Source organism: Pleuronectes platessa, chromosome 24 (genome assembly GCF_947347685.1).
Source record: "Pleuronectes platessa chromosome 24, fPlePla1.1, whole genome shotgun sequence".
In the NCBI taxonomy this organism is placed as follows: Eukaryota; Metazoa; Chordata; class Actinopteri; order Pleuronectiformes; family Pleuronectidae; genus Pleuronectes; species Pleuronectes platessa.
Window position 1 is genome coordinate 3,174,577 of NC_070649.1, and position 20,659 is coordinate 3,195,235.

The following is a 20,659-nucleotide window of genomic DNA, read 5'->3' on the forward strand; positions in this document are numbered from 1 at the left end:
ATGCCTTTGTTTTATCTCATCTATATTAATGACGTTTTCAGTTTCCTCATGCCTCCACAGCCCTCCTCATCCCCCTCCCCACCTCCCCGCCCCACATTTTCCTGGTTTTCTGCGGTACACCTGTACTATGGGCTCCACTGGAATGCTATCACATTGGCCTGGTGTGTGTTTGCACAGAGTTCAGTGGTTTGATATGATCTGGACTCGGTGACGATGATCTCAGTGTTTGATTTGTTTGCCACAGTCCCTCTCCAGCTGGTCCAAGACTCTATAGGTGTGACCAGTCTACGGCTGCATGTGAATTGAATAAAGGGGTCCAGTTCAGTGGCCCTCGAACGTGATGTGTTGGTCATGAGCAGGACAGAGCTGGATGGAGATGTGTTTGTGTATTTTTTCATTGTCTGGCTTGTGTTTCATGGGTTGCATGCTTTCTATATGTCAGGTTGAGGAAATAGAGTTAGTTACTTCTGTCTGTTTGTGGAGGTGGGTGTTTTTATTTATTTTTGACCGAGCCAAGAGCTTCCTGCTTCAGCCACATCATCCTGCTATTATTATTATTTTTTACCTGAAGCAGAAAGACAACAGTCTCCTTATTTTCACCTTACCATCTGCAGTACAAGCTTTTATGCCAGCTCATACTGCAGTGAAAACATCTCTAACCATCATCAATGATTTAACTTGCACACTAATTGAATCAAGCCCCAAGGCATCCACCTAAATCTCTCTTTCATTCCTCCAAGTGTGATGCATGTTGTTTTCAGAGCCTTAAATAAGTTGATCATTATAATTTTAGCATCACAAACCTTCTATGTGAATGTGGCTTCAAATTGAATGCATGCTTGTTGCAAGAGATACAAATAACATTCACTTGGATTAAGAGGAGATTGAACTTGTGTCCTATTGTTTGTTACCAGTGATTGACCTGTATGATTTTCATTCAGGTGTTTCAAGGGCGACTAGACTCCCTCGCTGTAGCAACCATCAAAGCCCTGACAACAGTGATGCACAAATCACCAGCTGCAAAGGTAACAGGAAACTGAATACATTCATTGAAATAAATGTGTTTTTTGAGCTATTATCTTTTATTATGATTATCTTTTATCCACTACTAATGCACAACTGAAGTGAAGATACTGTTCATGCTGCAGTGCAACAAATTTGACCTTTTCGGTTTTCTTCCAATCCTGCAGGAGGTATTCAAGGAGAGGATTGGCTACAATCACCTTTATGAAGTGCTCATCTCACTCGGCCAACCATCCCGACACCTTCTGAAAGAGCTGATGAATATGGTGAGAGAAACATCGTCTTTGGTGCTTCTAGTCCTTGTCGGCCTGTCTGCTTTTTTTATGTTTGTTGAAGTATGTTCTAACCTTCTGACGTTGCCCGCTGTGTCTATGTATATGTAACTGTTTCCATTTGTGTGTAGGCGGTGGAGGGTGAGCACACCTCAGTGGGGCTCCTGGGCATAAGTAATGTGGAGCCCTTACTGCTGCTGGTCCAGTGGCTCCCGGAGCTGGACTTATCTGAGCTGCAACTTTTTACGGCCGATTGGCTCCGACGCCTCAGCTGCCTTAATCGCCAGACCCGTGCCACTTGTGTCAATGCCACCATGGTCATGCGAGCACTGGCCGCTCTGGAAAGCCATCAACGACTACATCGAGCTTGTGCCGAGAGCCTACTGGGCCTGTTGGGCTCACTGGGTTCCCAGTCCTTGAGTGCAAGGGAATTGCTGGGGCTCCTGCGCCTCCTCAGACCCCCAGAGTCCAGCCAAGCACACCCCTATGTAGGTCCTGCCCTGAGAGCCCTCCTGGCCATGGTACGCAAGCAGGGCTTGGAGAGTGCCATGCAGTACTTTGACCTGTCACCCAGCATGGCAGGCATCGCAGTACCAACTGTGCAACGCTGGCCAGGGTCTGCCTTCAGCTTCCTTGCCTGGTTGTCACTTGACCAGGACCAGTTGGGCCCACCCAGCAAGGACAAGAGGAAACAGCTCTACAGGTGAGATGAGAAAAGTTGTGATGTCAAGAACAGGGACATTGAGAGTGAGAAATAGACTGGAGGATAATGGTATTCACATCACTGTAGTTTTACATCAGCTAAATATAATTATATATAATTCTAAATATTATATAATTAATATAATAATGATAATCATTACATAGCATAATACCAAGTTTTCTGTCTTTTCTGCTTTTCTTTGAACCCTGATAATAAAATCACATGGATAAAAACGTCAACACCTTCTCATAGAATTTTTCCTTTATTTCATCTTGTACAGCTTCTTTACCCCGGGAGGGACAGGGTTCGAGGCCTTTATTAGCTCAGCGGGCGTGCTGGTGGTGGCTGTATGCACCAAGAAGGAGTATGTCACTGTTATGCTGCCAGACAACTGCTTCTGTGACTCTCTCTGGGTGAGTCAGCTTTAGGAACTTTCATTTATCAGAAGGGTGGGGACAACTGAAATATACAAATGTTAAAAGAACATTAATTTCCAATAAAATAGCACTGATTTTGAGTCTTTCTTTCTACAGCACAGCATCGGTGTGGTGCATGTACCAGGCAAAAGGCCATTTGGACAAAGTCTTGTCTACATTTATGTTGATGGACAACAGAAACTGTCTGCCCCCCTGAAGTATCCCAACATGACAGAGGTGAGACCTGCAGTCATGTAATAATTCACCAAAAAGGCCTGGCATCAATAAATGATGTGTGTCCTGCAGTGTGCTGCGTCTAATGTTTTAATCAGTTTTATTTACATCATGAAGGTTTTTGTTTGCTGACTCCATCTCGTTCTGCTCTCTTCCCCCAAAGCCATTCACGTCCTGTTGCATTGGCTCAGCAGGCCACCGCACCACGACGCCCCCGCCCTCCCAGATACCAGATCCTCCCTTCTCCTCTCCCACCACACCCACCACCCGCTCCTCGCTGGGCGGCATCCTGTCGCCGCAGACCTGGGGGGGACTGCTCGGGGGAAAGCCTGAGTCTGTGACTAAGCTCATCTCTGCAGGGACACAGGACAGCGAGTGGGGGAGCCCCACATCCCTGCAGGGACAGTTGGGGAGCGTCATGGTCTTCCATGAACCCCTGCAGCCCAATCATATAAAAGCCTTCTGTAGTTCTGGTAAGCAGCAGGAGATGATGGAATCAGAAATGAAAGAAAAACATTGTTAGATTTCTATTTTTGTTTCTTTCTTACATTCTCACTCCTATTTTTTTTACACAGGTCCAAACTGCATCTCTCCATTCAAAGCCCAGGATTCCGAACTTGGTGACCTCTCAACTAAATTGCTGCTACACTACTCACCCAAGGTGTTTCTACCATTGCAGTTTGAGCCACCCCTTCTTAAAGCTTTAAAATCAGACATGTAGACAGAACAAAGATGGGGTTCTTGAGGGGGGAATTTGTTTTGGACATTTATTAGTGAATGAAAAAGAAAGAAATACTTTATCTAAATAAAACGAAATAACTAAACATGATCCTTCTTTCTACAGGCTTGTAGAAACCCCATCTGTCTAGATCTGTCTCCAAACATGCTTCATGGACGCCTAACTGGCAACAAAGTTGTCAACTGGGATATCAAGGTGGGAAGGAATATGCAGCTCATGTTGTCATGTGTCTGCTCTGTGCTCACAGGAATATTCCAACTTGTATTGCATGGATTTTTTTATAATGCATTGCTGTATTATCTGTGGCAGGATATGATCAACTGCGTGGGTGGCCTGCCAGTGCTCTTCCCCATACTGGAGCAGTTGGCACTGGTGACACCTGACCAGCATGGCAGTGATCCTGCAGCTGGGTCCGATTTCATCACCCCTGATGTGACCACGCCAGCTGATGGCGACTGGGTCATTCTCCCAACCAACAGAGCTTCAGGTCTGTTTGGCCACAGCATGCAATAATTTATTTCTTGATTTCCCTGTTTCCCTTACCTCTTGCATCAAGACAAAGAACAGCGTGTTGGAAAAAAAAGGAATTTTGATTTTTCATTTCAGAGGCTCGTCTGGAGAAGAATCTGGTGGCCACCTTCCTGTTGGTGCTGAAGCACTTCCTGCAGAGACACCCAATCAACCAGGAGAATCTGCTCCACTCGCATGGTGTCGGTACAGTGGGAGCACTGCTTCAAAAGGTCTTTGTTTTGTGACATTATTTCACCTCTGATAGCTTTTGTCCCCGAATGGAGGTTTTTCTTTCTTTGATCCATGTTTTTCCTCTCTTTTCTTTGCGTCTGTCTGTCTTCCCTCATTCACTCATTCCTTAATCCTCAACTCCTTTTTCCCTGCTTTTTCTTTTTCTATCTTTTGTCTGATCCAATTTTTATTTATTTGTTTATCGAGGGGTTGGAAATCCACTCTGAATCGGCATATGCACCACGGAAAAGTACAAGCCTCCACAGAGACCCAGATCAAAAGAAATCAGATGCAGTAATAGTTGCTTGAGGCACAGTAACCACACCCAGTAAATGAAAGTTCAAATATACCACTAATGTGTTTCCCATTCCTACATGTTCCTATCTGTTTGTGGAGAGAGTAATGGGTGTCACATTGCTCTATACATGCTCGCTTACAAGTCTCATCATTGTTTATGGGACATATATGACAACTTTTTTTACTTGTTTCTTTCTATTGAAAGGCCTGTTTCCCATACTGGCTCTGATCTCTCTCTCTCCCTCCTTCTCACACACAAACTCTCAGACATTGACAACAGATCTGCATACTGAGATGGGCTTAAAACAACATAATTTGGTCGGTGCAAACAGAAAGGATGTACATGTTAATATGCAAATCGAGCAGGGAAGAGAGATAACGGGATCTTGCAGTACAGATGTTATTAACAAGTTTTAACAGGGCTATTATTTTGCATGTGTGCTTATCAATATGTGTATAGTCAAACTAGCAGCAGTGAAATACAATCTATTATTTATATGTGTGTGTGTAGCTGCCGGTGGGTCACGTGGACGTCAGCGTGCTTGTCGCTATGCAGCTGCTGATAGAGCAGGTGACGTATGAGAAGAACCAGGCTCTGCTGCTGCAGTTTCACACACATCTTCTGTTCAATTTCAACATCTGGAACAAAGGAGACTTCCCTCTACGCATTGGTGAGATTGACTGTTCAGCGTTTCCCTGTTAGAAAACATGTTAAGCACTTGCATATCATATTTTAACAAAAGGTGTTAGGTGCAGATAAATGTCAGCAAAGTCTCAGAATACTTTAAAGTGATGAAAAAGGAATCTGTGGATGCACCTCCTGTGCTGTTGGATGCAATGCTGCTATATTGTGTGTGTGTGTGCTTCCTTGAAGCTGTTCCATTTCTGAGCTGTGCCCTTGCTTTTTTCCCCTATGAAGGTCACATCCAGTACATGTCCACCATCATCAAAGACAACAGGAAACTGTTTAGGAAAAAATACGGAGTCCAGTTTTTGTTGGACACCATACGCCTTTATTACGGGTGAGACTCCATATCCCAAAGTTAAAATGCATACAGATTTAATATTAGTGTGTTTTCTCCATATGTTTCTCACCAAACCATCGTCTGTTCTCCTCTGTAGGAAGAACAGTAGTAAAGACAGTGACCTGAGTGAGGATGACATTCGTACTGTCAGGGCATCTCTCTGTGGCCTCATCAAGTACTACATCAGCAAGGGCATGTCACAGGAGGAGATGCAAAGCATTCTGGGATACATTGCTGCCATCGGAGACGAGGACCAGGTTGGTTGATGGGGGCTTGTCCCTTTTGTACTAAATCATGCTGTCGCTTAATACGATTGTCCCCAACAAGGAGCAGAAACCCCCCTACAACTGAATCCAAGTAAAACATTCACTGTGAACAAAAGGTTTTTTAATTTCCATTCTTGCAGGGAACCTGTCTTTCACGCCAACATCTCAGAAATTTGGAGTAGGTCAAGTTATTATTTGCCAGTTGACACATATATTGTGAAACTGGTTAAATCCAACTACTTTTGCCACTGGAGGATTAATGTGAAATAAGATGACCTTTAGCTGCAGGATTTTCTGTTTCCGTGTGACATTTAACTTCACTGACGACTGCACAGGAAGCTGTGAATCCCATTTCCTGCCTGGAAGCTGTTTTGCCATCCTCTCTCCTGCTTTCTGCATTATTTTTGAAAAACATTTCCCCCTCTGTAAGCAAAATTCTGCAGAGTTTGCCTGAAACAAACCACTTTATTACTTTATAAAGTTTTCCACAGAATTTGCAATATGACACCTACTTTGTGAAATCCATTCTCTCCTCTTGTCACACCTCTTTCCCTGTTTTAGCGCTGTCTTGTTTTTAATTTTGTGTCACTTTGCATATCCTCTTACACTGCAGCACTATATATGGCAGCTTACATCACCTCTATGAAGATATGGTCAATATAATCTCATGATCCTCTTCCATTGCCAGGCATCTGCTCCCTCTATGATGCTACATATCCGCTCAAGTCAAACTGACTCTTCAAATGCCTCCTCTAATCAATCATGTGAAAATGCAACTAAGAAAAATTATCAAAACGCTAAATCTAGTTAAACAAATACGTAGAACAATTGCTTTACCCAATTTACCCTTAAGCTTCACCACTATTGAGCCAATTCAGGCTCCATTCCCAGCTCGTATTTTTTATGTTTTACATTTACCTAAATTGGTTAAACATCCGACCCACAATTCGCTTGTAGAGCGATCACCACCTTCTCCAGTAATGTAGGAATCTGTTAAAACAAGCCAACTTGACAGTGCTTGTGTTCTGTTGTGTGTGTTGCAGCTGTGCAGCCTGCTGGAGTTGTTACTGAGCCTTTTTCAGAGCAGCCCGGCCAGGGACCAAATCTTCCTGCTGCTCTTTGAGCCCGGGGCGGCGGACTCCTGCTACGCTCTGCTGCTGAACAGCAAACACTCAGACAGACTTCGAGAGCTGGTCTTCAAGGTGGGTTACAGCCAAGTACAACATCCTCAAAGGTTTAAGATAACTATGGAATCTTTAAGATTTTAAACTCAGGCCTTTTCAAGATATTTTAATTTAAAATAGTGACTATTGTACAGATACGTTCCCCCACATGTGTTAATATCTGAGTGTTTTTTCTCCGCCTCTGTTCAGCTGTTTGAGCGCATGTTGCGCTGCGATCGCGTCTATGAGAAGAATAAGCAGCGCTTGAGGCTGAGAGAGGTGGGCTACGCCGGCCTGTCGCTGCTCTTCTCCGAGCTTCACATCACTCCGACCCTGATCCGCTGTCTCCTCAACCAGGTCCTCCACACAGGTCAGCGTCTGTTTTTGGAACTATTGAAGTATTTTTTGTAAACATGTTTCTTTGGGCTGCAAGTATTGGTCAGACCTGTGTTTCTGCTCCTGCCACGATAAATCTTCCCTTCAGTATTTTCAGCCTGAGTGGAAGTTTAGCTTTAACCAGGGTTCCCGCGGGGTCTTAAAAAGTCTTAAAAAGTCTTAAATTTAATAATCGAAATTTTAGGCCTTTAAAAGTCTTAAAGTCTTGATTTCAGTTCCCTCCCCCCAACAATTCGTATGGATATAAATCAGCGTGGAACCATCACTAACTTTGCAGCCGATAAGTGAGAACTTATCGGAGAACACCCAGTCTGTTGGTGAGGATTGATTTAAGGAGGGACACCAGGTGTGTCTGCTTAAACTCGGCTCAGACGACTTCTCTCTGTTAATGTTCTTTAATTTGGCAACAGCACAGTACAACATATGCCTATGAAAGGCAGGGTGGGAATATGTGTGGTTCTATATTAACAATATACATCCTTATCTATCCGTATACATATTATTCTGGGACTTATTTCTTCTTTCATAGTAATTTCCTTCATACTTTTTTGCCAGTATGGCCGTGAAATAGGTCTTAAATTCTATTCAAAGTGGTCTAAAAAAGGTCTTAAAAAGTCTTAAATTTTACTTGTTAAAACCTGTAGGAACCCTGTTTAACGTAATTAACATGATTGCTTCTTGAACTAATGGAATCAGTTGCATGGATCCTCATTAGGCATTACACCCAACACGATATCTCAGAAAAGCCTCAAGGGACTTTTTTATTAAGGATGAAGGCTGAACTTTTGGAAGAGAGGCTTAAAACATGTCTGACCAATGGACCATATGATTAGTAGTGGCGATCAATACTGCACACACTGCATGTAAAGGTGTGTGTATCTAAAATCCACAGATAACATGGTGAATTACAAGGACCTGATGTCTCTGGTGCAGCTCACTCATCGGGCCGGACCCACCGTACGCCTCCTCGTCTGCAAGAGAGTGAGTAAACACCTGGACGTCAACCTGCAGATGCACACTATTAATTAAAGTGTTTTTCATCTCACAGAAAAATGGTTCTGATATAATTTTACAGCTGGATAAACATTGAGCTTTAAAATCATGTTATGGTTGCATTTATCATGATGTTAAAAAAATACTTTTCTTCCTCTTCAGGTTTACCAGCTGCTTCAGTCCCAACAGGATGCTGCCATCCAGATTTCCAAGCAGCAATGTTGGCAAGACACCCTCATGCGGCTGTACCTGCGGGGTGAAGGGTCCTTGCCACTGCGGAGTTCTGACACCGTCAGCACCTGCAGCCTGGACCTCAGTCGGCACAGTGTCAGCAGCATTAACCGCCTGGAGCTGCCGTTGGAGAGGAGGACACGGGCAGGCAGCGCTAGCCGCCTGGACCGGCTGGAAGATGACCGGCTTAGCATGGGAGACACACGCTCTGTGGACAGCCTGGATAACGGTGACATCATATCACTGCTGGACACGCCGTCTTCGTCTGCCTCCACTGAGCCACAACTCCACGTCAAGCCCTGGGTGGTGGGAAAGTCAGGCGGCCTGAGCCTGGATCTGTCCCACCTGCAGGGCTATGAGGGCGTGGAGAGTGGCAGCCAAACACCGGGCAGCATGCCCAGTACTCCGTCGCCAGTGGAGACTTCAAAGCCTTTCCCAGGCAGCTCTGTGGATCGAGAGGCTTCTTCATCCCTGACTGAAGACAGCTTCCTCTTCAGTGACAACATCTCATTGGGGGAATCCTTTAACAATGCTGAGGTGAGATGAGCAATCACATGGATATGACAGACAGCTTTAGGAGTTGCCCAACTGGGCTCAGACTTCAGGAAGTTCAGGCCAATTAAACCCTAATTAGCCCCGAGGGCAAATCTAGTCTGTAACAATGTTCGGCACAGAAATAGGAAGGAGTAGACTTGAATGGTAGTGGCATTATATTTGTCAGAGTCTTATGAATTGCCTCTTATCTTTGTTATATCCTGTTGCGCACTGCTGCAGTTATACATCAGAGGGATCAATAAAGTTTTGAATGATAATACTCTTCCTTTTCTTTTCCTGTATGTTTGGTGTGCTGCCGCCCTCTAGCGGGCTGAGGAGGAACTGTGCAACATGCTGCTGGAGATAGTGCTGTGTGTGATGTGGCGAGGTGTAGAGGGTTCCGATGACTCTGCGTGGCTGGAGCGCGGCCAGGTCTTCTCAGCTCTCACCAAACTGGGAACTGCCAATGAGCTGCTGCTTCCTGTCGACCAAATCAAACTCAGGTCAGCCCCCTGTTAGATCACAGACTTAATTGTGGTAGTATGGACTGAATACTTCTATAGCATCTAACGGTTTTTTTTCTCTAGTCTCATGGAGCGTATGTTGGAATGGGCAGTGAGTGATAACCGCGAGGCATCAGCTGCCACGTTGCCACAACACACGGAGAACGCAGTGCGGCTGCTCCACATGGTACAAGACTTCCTGCAGGCAGAGGGCCTGGTCAATCCTGCTCTGTGGACGGAGAAGGTGCTGGAAGAGACTGTGACGCTGATGGACAGCCTCATGGTGTGGTACTCTGCCGGCACCCAGTGGTTTCAGCTATCCCAAGTTGGACTGAGATTGTTGCTGGGCTTCATGGCCCAGGAGGACCCTGAGGTGAACTATTTCATGCTGTTGAATGTGTAATTGTTTTAGTTTTTTGTTCAAACAAAGCACATGCATGCAAAATAATACATTACCTGTGTCCCAGGTGAGTGCATTGGCCACGGCGAAGCTCAATGGTGTCCTGCAGACCAAGGAGGTGTCCAGCCAGGATGAGGCCTGCTACCTGCTGGGGAAGGTGGAGGGCATCCTGCGACGCTCCATCCAGGAGCAAACAGATGACACCTACTCTTTCTTGGTTCCTCTGCTGCGAACGCTGCTCTCCAAAGTCCACCGGCTCCTCTACATGGAGCTGCACCTCCCCCAGCTTCCTGACACCAACGGAAGCCCGTCCTTCTTTGAGGACTTCCAGCTGTACTGCAACTCACCTGAGTGGCGCGTCTACCTCGACAAATATGTATGAGATATACAAGGTTTTAATGAAATGTATTTTTATTAATTTTATTCAAAGTATTTTCAACCTTTTGTTATTTTTACCCCCATATTTTCCCAGATTATTCCGTACATGAAGCAGTATGAAATAGAAACATTCAGCCAGGGCCATGAGACCATGGCTCTGTACTGGAAGGAGAGCTACGAGGCCTTCATGGTCAGCCTGCATAAGAGAGAGAGGGAGAGGGGCGAGAGCAAGATCCGCTTCCAGGTTAGTTGAATAAATATATAAACCAATAATAACTGAAGCCTCTCATTTTCGTTTGGGTCAAAACTTTTTCTCTTGTCTTTCAGGAGCAATTCGTGGAGCCCTTCTCACGCCGTAGCCGTCAGGAAAACCTACGCTACAACAGCATGCTGAAGCAGCAGCACAGCCAGTACAGCGCTACCCTCAGGCAGTGGAAGGCAGCACGGCGGGGCTTGGTGTGCGAGAGAGGCCCCTGGGCTGAAAGGTACTGATGTGAACCTCTCTCACCAGCTGCATTTCTCCTAGAGAAGTTCCGATACCTGTCATATAAGCCCAAAATACCAGGCTGGGCATCGGCGAGTACATCTACCGATCCGTTGCCACGTCTTTAAAGTATATTAGCTCCACCAATATAGACTATTCCATTTTCTTTTCTTGGAAATCCTCTTCTTCTGGTAGAAGTTCAAGTGTATAAATATATTTTATGCAAATATGACACGTACATATATAAATAATGGGTGGCTCTGGGAGTAATATAGGCATGTTTTGTAACTATTTCAGGCAGCAGGATGAGATGCACTGGAGGGTGTCCAGTGCTGAGAACTTCTCCCGCATGAGGTTGAAGCTAGTTCGCAATTACAACTTTGACTCTCACCGAGAGGCCAGCGCTCTGAGAGACAACCTGGGTAAGACAGCGTTCCCTCTTTCTTTGTATGAGCCTCTGTACTGCCATGTGACATTAACTGCTGCACCACATCTGCATGGCCACCTTTTAGTTTTTAATCCCCACTTGTCTGTGCTGCTTGACTCAGGTGTCCATCATCAGCGTGTAAACCCAGAGTCTCTGCTGCTGGAGGCTGTGAAGCAGGTCAAAGTCAGCGACCTGGAAGATGACATCCTGGAGCTGCCGGAGGATGACCCTGCTGCTGCTAACAACCAGTCAGTCCCCATATTCAGTAGAAGAACCTTGATCACATAACCGATACTCAGATTAGACTTACTTATCTAGTAACAACTGATTCCCTTTCCGTGTCCTGAAGGGCTGAAGCAGAGGAGGCAGGCCAGAAGGAGAAGCTAGTGCTGTGGGAGGACTGTGAGTTGGTGACAGTGGTTGATGTGGTGCCCGGCCGCCTGGAACTCACCACCCAGCACATCTACTTCTACGACAACAGCCAAGATAAGGAGAAAGAGGAAGGTGAGGGTCAGATGAGAAAATATGGAGAAAACATCATAAAGCTTTTACTTGAACTAACAGTCTGCTTGTTTCCTGAAGGAGTGGGCCACGACTTCAAATGGCCCCTCTCTCAGATCCGAGAGGTCCACCTGCGCCGATTTAATCTGCGTCGCTCTGCTCTCGAGATCTTCCTCATCGACCAGACAAACTACTTCCTCAACTTCAAGAAAGAGGTGATGAGCCACAAGCTTGATTTGATTAAAAATGATTGACACAGAAAAAATAGTAGGATAGTAGGAAACTAATGCTGTGTACAACATTGTAATTTCTTATTTAAACAGGTGAGGAACAAAGTCTATAGCCGCATGTTGCTGCTACGGTCGCTCAGTGTCTATGGAACTCGCTCACCACAGGAGCTACTCAAAGCCTCTGGACTCACACAGGTCAGGACACAATAATGTAGAAATGTCTTTATCATTTAAAGATTTTAAATAGTGTCAACACACCTGTAATTTAATTAAATGTAATGTGTCAAATGAGTCAATCAGCTCCATTATTATTGAGAGTGATATAATATTTTATGTCCGTCACACAGAAATGGGTGAACCGGGAGATTTCCAACTTTGACTACTTGATGCAGCTCAACACCATTGCAGGCAGAACGTACAACAACCTGGCTCAGTACCCAGTGGTACGTTCCTCTACTGAACACACATTTTATACGTCTCTGTTGACTTGGTGAAAGTAAGTATTTTAACTAACTTGTTTGTGGGCTTGTTTCCAGTTTCCATGGATTCTAGCTGACTACACTTCAGAGGAGCTGGACCTGAGTGATCCTCGGGTGTTCAGGGACCTGTCGAAGCCAGTGGCCGTGCTTAACGAACGCAACGCCAAGGCTGTTAGAGAGAAGTATGTTTCATGTCTTACTCCGAATTATTCAAAGATGATAGACGATGGCTTAAGTTTAATTTCTGAATGTGCCCGTTAGGTATGAAAGTTTCGAAGACCCAACAGGCACCATCGACAGGTTCCATTATGGCACCCACTACTCAAATGCCGCCGGGGTGATGCACTACCTCATCAGAGTGGAGCCCTTCACATCATTGCACATCCAGCTGCAGAGTGGACGGTAGGGAGGCTTATGGACCACAGCAGCAATGTCTGCCCTGTGTCACTGCCACGCGTCTCTTGATAGTAATCGTAGCATAGTACCACAGCATGATCAGTCATACTTTCCTGCCTTGGTTTAGGTTTGACTGCGCAGACCGTCAGTTCCAGTCCATCCCAGCGACGTGGCAGACCCTGATGGACAACCCCAATGACGTCAAGGAACTCATCCCAGAGTTCTTCTACTTCCCAGAATTCCTAGAGAACCAAAATGGTAAGATTGGATTAAAACCTCTTCTAATCATTTCAAATATTGTATAAATAATTTGAGGGTAGCTCAGGGAATGCCCTATCTCTATACTCTTTGACACAGATTTACGATTTGATTTCGCTTTGGTTTTATCTCTCTTTGTTTCCTTATCTTTGTTTCTTGTTGTCACCCAGGTTTTGATCTGGGTCGCCTGCAGATCTCTAAAGAACGGGTTAACCATGTCATCCTTCCCAAATGGGCCAAGTCCCCAGAGGACTTCATCTACAAGCACCGCAAAGCCCTGGTGAGGTTCAGTTCCAGTTCTACTGCTGTAGTAATACTTTGCTCAACTTTGCATTTATGCTCAACATAATATATGGAAAGGGATGGAGCTTTCTATGTTTTTTGAGGTACTTTATCACAACCACCTCCATTGTCCATACATTTGTTCTCAGAAAACCCGATTCTGCACTGCCCTCTGGTGGATGTATTGCTTAACAACCATGCCAACGTTAAAGATGCTTGGCAGTATGGGAGCAATAACATATACATTGTTTAAACTGACGTACGTCTTTTTTTACCAAAAGGCAGCAAAAATGTGCCTCAATGAATCATGTGTTCCAAATGCAGATATGTGCTTTAAGTAGACAATGTCTGTTTAATTTGTGCATTTTTTGAAAAACTGGATTACAGCCTCACTGTATGTGTGTGTGTTTCCAACAGGAGTCAGAGTATGTATCAGCACACCTTCATGAGTGGATTGACCTGATCTTTGGCTATAAGCAGAGGGGCCCTGCAGCGGAGGAGGCCCTCAATGTCTTCTACTACTGCACATATGAGGGTAAGCTCAGCTACAATGCTGTCATTTCCCATTAGGAGTTTCTCATATAATGTGTAATAAAATAGTAAACATGATTAAATGCACGAGTTTTACTTCCCCTCGTAATTCTTGACAGACTTCTTATTGAGACACATAAGTTCAAACATTGTGCAGGTCATGATCTCTGTAAATAATAAGCGTTGTGTTGTTGCAGGTGCCGTTGACCTGGACGCCATCACAGATGAAAAGGAGAGGAAAGCCGTGGAAGGCATGATCAGCAACTTTGGACAGACACCCTGCCAGTTACTCAAGGTGCGAACAATCTATTTTACAATATATTCATAAAGACTCGTTGAACCTGCAGTTACTTAAGGAAATGAAGTTCTGTAGCTGTGTTTGTAATTCAGATTTTGACTTTTAGGAGCCTCACCCAGTGCGTCTGCTTCAAGAGGAAGTGGAGAAGAGGAAAGCTCAGCTGGACTCGTGTCCTCTCAGCTTGTTCGAGCACCTCAGTGATCTCAAGTCCTTCTTTGTCGAGGTTTGATCTCTGCTGCTCATTTACTAATAACTGGAAATCATAGTTTTTGTTCTAAACTTTTAATGAAAACTTCCCTCTATGATGAGTCTGATTTCTATTCTCTCTTCCCCCCCCCATGCTGCAGGGCATCAGTAACAATGTGCCGATGGTTAAGGCTGTGGTGCCAAAGAATCAGTCTCATTCCTTTATCACCCATGGGAGTCCTGACACTATGGTAAGACTGCCAATAATGATGATAATAATAATAGAACTGCAGGGTGGTAATTTTCAGTGTTCCACTCCTGTAGAGTATATAAAAGTTGGAAATTAATTTGATTGTAGACAAATATAGCTACAGACATTTTCATGGAGTTTCCACTGTCTCCAGGTGACGGTTAGTCAGAACTGCCTGGTTGGGACTCATGGGTGGCTGCCTTACAACAAGAATATATCCAACTACTTCACTTTCATCAAGGACCCCACAGTGTCCAACACCAAGTGAGAAGACGCACAACACTTTACAGCTCAGTACAGCAAAACACTGTCATGCTGCCCTTGTGTCCTGATGGGTCTTTCAACCTCTCCTTTCACCGTCTCCACCTAGGACGCAGCGCTTCCTGTCAGGACCTTTCGCCCCTAGCGTAGAGGTAACAACAGGGCTGTTTGTGGTCTCCCATGATGGCAAGTTGCTCTTCAGTGGTGGACATTGGGACAACAGCCTCCGGGTGACTTCACTGGTCAAGGGCAAGACTGTGGGGCAGCACATCCGCCACATGGGTAAAGAAAAGTCTACATATTGACTTGTGTCACCTCTAAAACAGAATGACATTTGCAAAATTTCTAGTACATCCTGTAATATGTGTGTTTGTTCTCTTCTCCAGACATTGTGACCTGCCTGTCAACGGACCACTGTGGTATCCACCTGATCTCCGGCTCCAAGGACACAACCTGCATGGTGTGGCAGGTTCTCCAGCAGGTTAGGACACCAACGACTCACCTGAGTCAAAGACACTTTTTGACATTGGTTTTTGAAAATGTTTTATTGACTCTCCAGTTTAACTTTTGAGAGAGAGTTCAACTTTAATATGCAGATTTATAGAGGAGTGGTTTGTCTTTGAAAGGTCAGAACCAACTATGCAGAATTAGTGAAATAAAAAAGCCTTTTGTTCAGACTAGTCCACAATTTTTTCACCTACATGTGTTTTATTATCTTATTGTTTTAATGTTGTGATTTAATGTTTTATCCATGTAACCACAGCCTGATAATATTCTACCTGCAGGGTGGAGCTCCTGTGGGTCTCTGTCCCAAACCAGTTCAGGTTCTGTACGGACACACGGATGAGGTGGTCAGCGTCAGTATCAGCACAGAGCTGGACATGGCTGTGTCTGGATCCCGGGTAAGGACACATCATTATACATAAGATTAAAGAAGGATTGCTGTCAGAAAGGGAAACTGTCAAAGTGTGTGTGTTTGTTAGTAAATGTGTGCACACATTCTTTGTGCTCCAGGACGGGAAACTGTCAAAGTGTGTGTGTTTGTTAGTAAATCTGTGCACACATTATTTGTGCTCCAGGACGGGACAGTGATCATCCACACGGTGCGTCGTGGTCAGTACATGCGTTGCTTACGACCGCCCTGTGAAAGCTCCCTGCCGCTCTCCATCCTCCACCTGGCCGTGTCCTGGGAGGGTCACCTGCTGGTCCACACCTGCCTTGAGGGCAAAGCTACACTTAAGGTGCATGCAAGTTTTTTTACCTCCCACACATATAGACATTGAATGAAAAGAGGGATATCTGGTCAAATTAGGAAAAGGGCTGAATCTGACCATATGTGAAAGGCACCCTCATTACAGCACAATGTTTCAGTTCAAATTCTGCTTAGTGGCCAGCTCGACTACATCTCCAGCTTTTTGAGATTAAGTGAATGTAATATATCAGGAGCACCTCAAGGGAAACTGCACTGGTTGGTGGAGGCATACAACTGTAGGGTAGTAATTAGAATTCGTTTCTGTCTCCCCAGGATAAAAATGCTCTTCATCTTTACTCTGTGAATGGAAAGCACCTGTGCAGTGAGCCTCTGAAGGAGCAGGTGACTGATATGTGTGTGTCAGGGGAGTATGTTGTCCTCGGCAGTGAGCAGGGATACCTCTCCATCCGTGACCTCTACAGGTAAACTTCCTATCAAGTGTTTATCATCAGTTGAAATTTTCACCTCGTTTTGGAATGTGCTTCAGCTCTTAATACTGTTCCTCCTGTTCAGTCTATCTCTGTGTGCGGAGCCCATTGCCATGCGGGTGCCGGTGCGTTGTGTCTCGGTCACCAAGGAGCAGAGCCACGTCCTGGTGGGACTGCAGGACGGCAAGCTGATCATTGTGGCCGTGGGAAAGCCAGCGGAGGTAAAGAACTCGCTGAGGAACTACATCGCTCAGAGCCTGGAGGGTTCTCCGCTCATGGCCTCCCCCCTGCTGGCCCCGCTAAGAGCCCGCTCGCCAACGCGCCTGTTGCACCAGCGTGACCAGCTGGTGTTTAGTCCCACTTGCAGCTCCCAGAAACGCTAGTCCTAGTTCCTGTTCTATTCTAATGCTGTAGCTCTGTTATATACACATCTATACACACACACACACAGAGACACACACACACACTTACCTCTCCTCAGGGATGGTTATCACCCACAGTCAGTCATTGGGCTTCACTGCTCTCTTACCAAACCACACACACACACTGTTGTGTTTTTATAGTTGTGTGGGCACTCATTGACAAAATACATTCCCTTGCCCCTAACCCTGTGGTGGGGGAAGTACTCAAACATTTTACTTTAGTAAGGTACAAATAATTAGACGAAATGTACTCAAGTAAAAGTATTAAATTAAGTTTTCTACTTGAGTAAACACAAGTAAGGACTTGCTGCTGCAGGAAGTGGGGTCTCGTGTCACCTTCCCACTCTGATCGGATCAGTGGACCAGTTGCCCCTTGTACATTTAAAGTACACTACATTGTGAGGACCAGCCAAAATATCCTCTGCATGTCCAAATGTCCTCACAGCGACTGTTTGGCACCAAAATTGGCCCTCGAAACTCTAGAAAGAAAAAATTACACACACACCTTTTCACCTGAGCCACACAGATTTAACACATTCCGTCAGCACACAGCTGAGAAGGCAGTCGCTACTCCAACCACAACGCTGACATGAAACTTGTTGCATTTACCTCATTCAGTTTTTTTATTTTTTATGTTTTTTTAATAGCATCTGTGCAATAATGGACTTGATTTGGCCATTAACCTGGGAAACTCCCATACTGTTTACCTGAAGTGTTATTTTGTTCCATTTTTGCGTGTGCTCTACGAACTATAACAAATATGCTGTGAAACAAACGTAACACTAATTAACGTTTCTGCAAATTCAAGCCATATTAAGAGTGTAGCTACAATCTGAATAATGCAAACTAATAATCTCGCGCCGAGTTAGTCTTGATTGTTTTGATAGTGTAAATAGTGTGTTGGGTGTGTAGATGTATGACGTTCCCCCGCTCTGAATCATTGCACCTTTTCATCCTCCCCATTCAAATCCACTCACACAAAAGTCAATCAGGCTTTTGAGTGTTTTTTCTTTATTTCCTCACAATGTCAATCAAACCCGAATGAACTGATCAGTCACTCATGAATCATATCCCTCCTCCCTTTTATCCCCTCCTCTTGTCTTCATGCAATTCTTTCTCCACTCCCTTGTCCCAATTCCTCCTCTTCCTCTTCCTCCACTCTTCTCAGATGCGTTCGGGCCAGATCACACGGAAGCTGTGGGGCTCCAGCAGGAGACAGACCCAGATCTCTTCAGGGGAGAATCTCTACAATACCCAGCACGACCACAACTGACCCATCCCAGTCCCCAATGTCCCTAAACCCTCCCTCCACGCACATCCCACATTCCTCTCCTGGTTTGTCTCCATACTTCTCACCAAACACTTTGCTTCATTCTATCCTTAGGAACCCTCTATGTTCCTTCAGCACCTTTCCACAGTTTAAACGGGCAGTGGGAAGATGCTTTGAGGCGCTCGACCATCAATTATCACAAATTGTGCATGTAGTCCTGCGTTGGATTGACCGCATGGCGCTGGCGTTGTCGTTCAAATCCAGCAGTAGCACCAGCCTGACCACCACCTCGCCACTACCCGTGACTTCTCTCTTCATCCCTCAGCTTCTCACTGATTTATTTACATCACACTACACAACACCGTTTCTGTTTCCCGTTGACAGAGGCACTGTAAATTCTCTCAAATCTGACAGGATCTGTCAGCTAACTGCAGGAGAGTCTGTGTGTGAGAGTGTGTGTCCACAGTGTGTAACCATGCTCTAGATAAAGATATAGTTTGAAGTGGCCTTGTTGCATCCCCTTAGTTTGCCATTGATGCAGACAGGCGGGTCTGTGCTCCTTAGGCTGAGACTTTTCATTGCCTCAAAGCTGGCACACAGCAGCCTTATGCAGTAAGACAGCTCCATCACTCATACGACCAAACTCTCTGCCTTTCCCATGGGCTTTTATACGTGTGTGTATCTGTGATTTTCATATCTTCAGTTTTTTTTTTGGTGGATTTCTTTGTTATCTCGACAAATGTATGCATGTGCAACTTGGCATCGGTTCGTACACACAGTGGTCTTGGACCATTTTGAGGTTAAGTAGGAGACACGGGGATGGAGATGGTCTTTTTTTTTTAATGTTTGGACATTGGTGACTTGTTTTGTTTAAGAAACAAACCCGCAAGAGACAGCATCTGTCTGTCGTGTTAGCACGTCTCTAAAGATATAGTTTTGTAAGATAAGAAAAAAGTGAAACACTACATTATAAAGTTTCCATGTGAAGATTTATCACAGCAGTTCCTGTGTCACACGTATCCCTCCGTGTTTCATAGAATGTTTTTTAAATTACTTGAATCTGTGTTTATTTATAAGTAAAAGTAGCAGTCTTTTCTTTTAAATCTCATTTTCGTCTCATGAATATACAGACACCGGCACATTTTAAAAACTCTTCTGACTGTTGAGACACCTGGAAAAGAAGGAGAAAGAAGAAATCCTCAAGGGCTCTATGAGATGTCAGTGTTAACAGCAATATAGCTCCTTCGCCGGGTGCCTGTCGATGATTTCTTCAAGTTTTTTCTTTTCCCTGAAAATGTTGCTCAACCAGCCCTCTGCTGTAACTCCGTCCTCCTGTCGATTAGCTGGGAGAGAAATGCACCCTTACTCTCTCTCCTTTCCTTCCAACTGCTCTAACTTGCCCTGACTATTATCATTTATTTTTTCACATCTCATTCTCCTTCCTGTTGGTCTTGCGTCTTTACTCTTGTCACATCCGAATTAAACACAAACCACAGTATGACGTATCTATGGTTGAGATTGTGTTGATTACTATTTTTGCACCATTTTGTGTGTGTGCGTGTGCGTGTGCGTGTGAGTGTGTATGTGTATGTGAGGACATGCTATTGAGGCATGTTTATTTTTTTATATCCAAATTCTTGATCTCATCATACATGTTGATATGGTGTCTCTGATTGTGTGAACATCAGCAGCCCCCTGGTTGCTCTTGGCTCACTTGTGGGTTTGGCATTGGACACAGGGTTGCTCTAATGGTTCTCTCGTCTTCTCTCTCTCTCTTTTTTTCATTTTTTTATGTGATTTTGTCTTTAATCCTTATTTAAAAGTCACAGCAAAGCGTCGTGTAGAGATCAATCTGTGTCCTTCTTTACGAGATTTCTGTCTTTCATTCGTCCACGTTTGTCATTCAGACAAAAGACCACTGTTTGAGTTGTTCCACGACTGCAACAAACGGAGTGCCTTTATCCCAGCGTGATGTTAGATTAGAATTTTTTTTCTTTTCGTTACTGAAGCCAGAAGCTTATTGTCCCTGTAAATCCAAAATCAAAGCAGCATTCCACAAGTTAAACCTCAACCGTTTTTCATGGGGAACCAAGAAAATAGGACTTAGAAGAAAAATCAAAAAAGTACTATTTTGTGTCTTAGCAACTCTTCTCTGTGACTGTCACCAAATGGATGTGTGTATATCTGTGATTATTTATGGATACGGTATATATATATTGTACAGCATGATTTTTATTTCATCCTATTTGAAATGTACTTTTGCACTTTCCAGGTACTAAATTGTAACAAATTGTTTTAACTTGGCTCCCTAATCTGTACAAACTGCTTTGTATACACAAGTGGAAAATGATTATTAAAAATTAAAGTCTTGTCTAAATTTAATATAACTG

At 44.5% G+C, this 20,659-nt stretch overlaps 1 protein-coding gene across 2 annotated transcripts in view; it reads left to right on the forward strand.

The window, feature by feature from the left end:
- Positions 1 to 20,656, forward strand: part of nbeal1 (neurobeachin-like 1) — a 35,092-nt gene extending 14,436 nt beyond the window's left edge. For both annotated transcript variants that reach the window (XM_053416839.1, XM_053416840.1), the window contains 44 exons: positions 942 to 1,025; positions 1,191 to 1,289; positions 1,427 to 1,998; positions 2,279 to 2,411; positions 2,532 to 2,651; positions 2,812 to 3,121; positions 3,224 to 3,309; positions 3,493 to 3,582; positions 3,697 to 3,874; positions 3,994 to 4,127; positions 4,937 to 5,096; positions 5,345 to 5,447; positions 5,548 to 5,707; positions 6,760 to 6,918; positions 7,090 to 7,249; positions 8,168 to 8,256; positions 8,431 to 9,036; positions 9,361 to 9,536; positions 9,621 to 9,909; positions 10,004 to 10,312; positions 10,409 to 10,558; positions 10,642 to 10,799; positions 11,096 to 11,220; positions 11,347 to 11,473; positions 11,575 to 11,729; positions 11,808 to 11,941; positions 12,050 to 12,151; positions 12,304 to 12,399; positions 12,493 to 12,617; positions 12,697 to 12,837; positions 12,959 to 13,089; positions 13,260 to 13,369; positions 13,789 to 13,906; positions 14,100 to 14,197; positions 14,307 to 14,423; positions 14,548 to 14,637; positions 14,791 to 14,900; positions 15,007 to 15,179; positions 15,284 to 15,378; positions 15,683 to 15,799; positions 15,977 to 16,138; positions 16,423 to 16,571; positions 16,663 to 16,798; positions 18,168 to 20,656. In XM_053416839.1, coding sequence (XP_053272814.1) covers positions 942 to 1,025; positions 1,191 to 1,289; positions 1,427 to 1,998; positions 2,279 to 2,411; positions 2,532 to 2,651; positions 2,812 to 3,121; positions 3,224 to 3,309; positions 3,493 to 3,582; positions 3,697 to 3,874; positions 3,994 to 4,127; positions 4,937 to 5,096; positions 5,345 to 5,447; positions 5,548 to 5,707; positions 6,760 to 6,918; positions 7,090 to 7,249; positions 8,168 to 8,256; positions 8,431 to 9,036; positions 9,361 to 9,536; positions 9,621 to 9,909; positions 10,004 to 10,312; positions 10,409 to 10,558; positions 10,642 to 10,799; positions 11,096 to 11,220; positions 11,347 to 11,473; positions 11,575 to 11,729; positions 11,808 to 11,941; positions 12,050 to 12,151; positions 12,304 to 12,399; positions 12,493 to 12,617; positions 12,697 to 12,837; positions 12,959 to 13,089; positions 13,260 to 13,369; positions 13,789 to 13,906; positions 14,100 to 14,197; positions 14,307 to 14,423; positions 14,548 to 14,637; positions 14,791 to 14,900; positions 15,007 to 15,179; positions 15,284 to 15,378; positions 15,683 to 15,799; positions 15,977 to 16,138; positions 16,423 to 16,571; positions 16,663 to 16,798; positions 18,168 to 18,272 — 7,041 coding nt within the window. In that variant the 3' untranslated portion in view covers positions 18,273 to 20,656. The remainder of the gene's footprint in view (positions 1 to 941; positions 1,026 to 1,190; positions 1,290 to 1,426; positions 1,999 to 2,278; positions 2,412 to 2,531; positions 2,652 to 2,811; positions 3,122 to 3,223; positions 3,310 to 3,492; positions 3,583 to 3,696; positions 3,875 to 3,993; positions 4,128 to 4,936; positions 5,097 to 5,344; positions 5,448 to 5,547; positions 5,708 to 6,759; positions 6,919 to 7,089; positions 7,250 to 8,167; positions 8,257 to 8,430; positions 9,037 to 9,360; positions 9,537 to 9,620; positions 9,910 to 10,003; positions 10,313 to 10,408; positions 10,559 to 10,641; positions 10,800 to 11,095; positions 11,221 to 11,346; positions 11,474 to 11,574; positions 11,730 to 11,807; positions 11,942 to 12,049; positions 12,152 to 12,303; positions 12,400 to 12,492; positions 12,618 to 12,696; positions 12,838 to 12,958; positions 13,090 to 13,259; positions 13,370 to 13,788; positions 13,907 to 14,099; positions 14,198 to 14,306; positions 14,424 to 14,547; positions 14,638 to 14,790; positions 14,901 to 15,006; positions 15,180 to 15,283; positions 15,379 to 15,682; positions 15,800 to 15,976; positions 16,139 to 16,422; positions 16,572 to 16,662; positions 16,799 to 18,167) is intronic.
- The last annotated feature ends 3 nt before the right edge of the window (positions 20,657 to 20,659 follow it).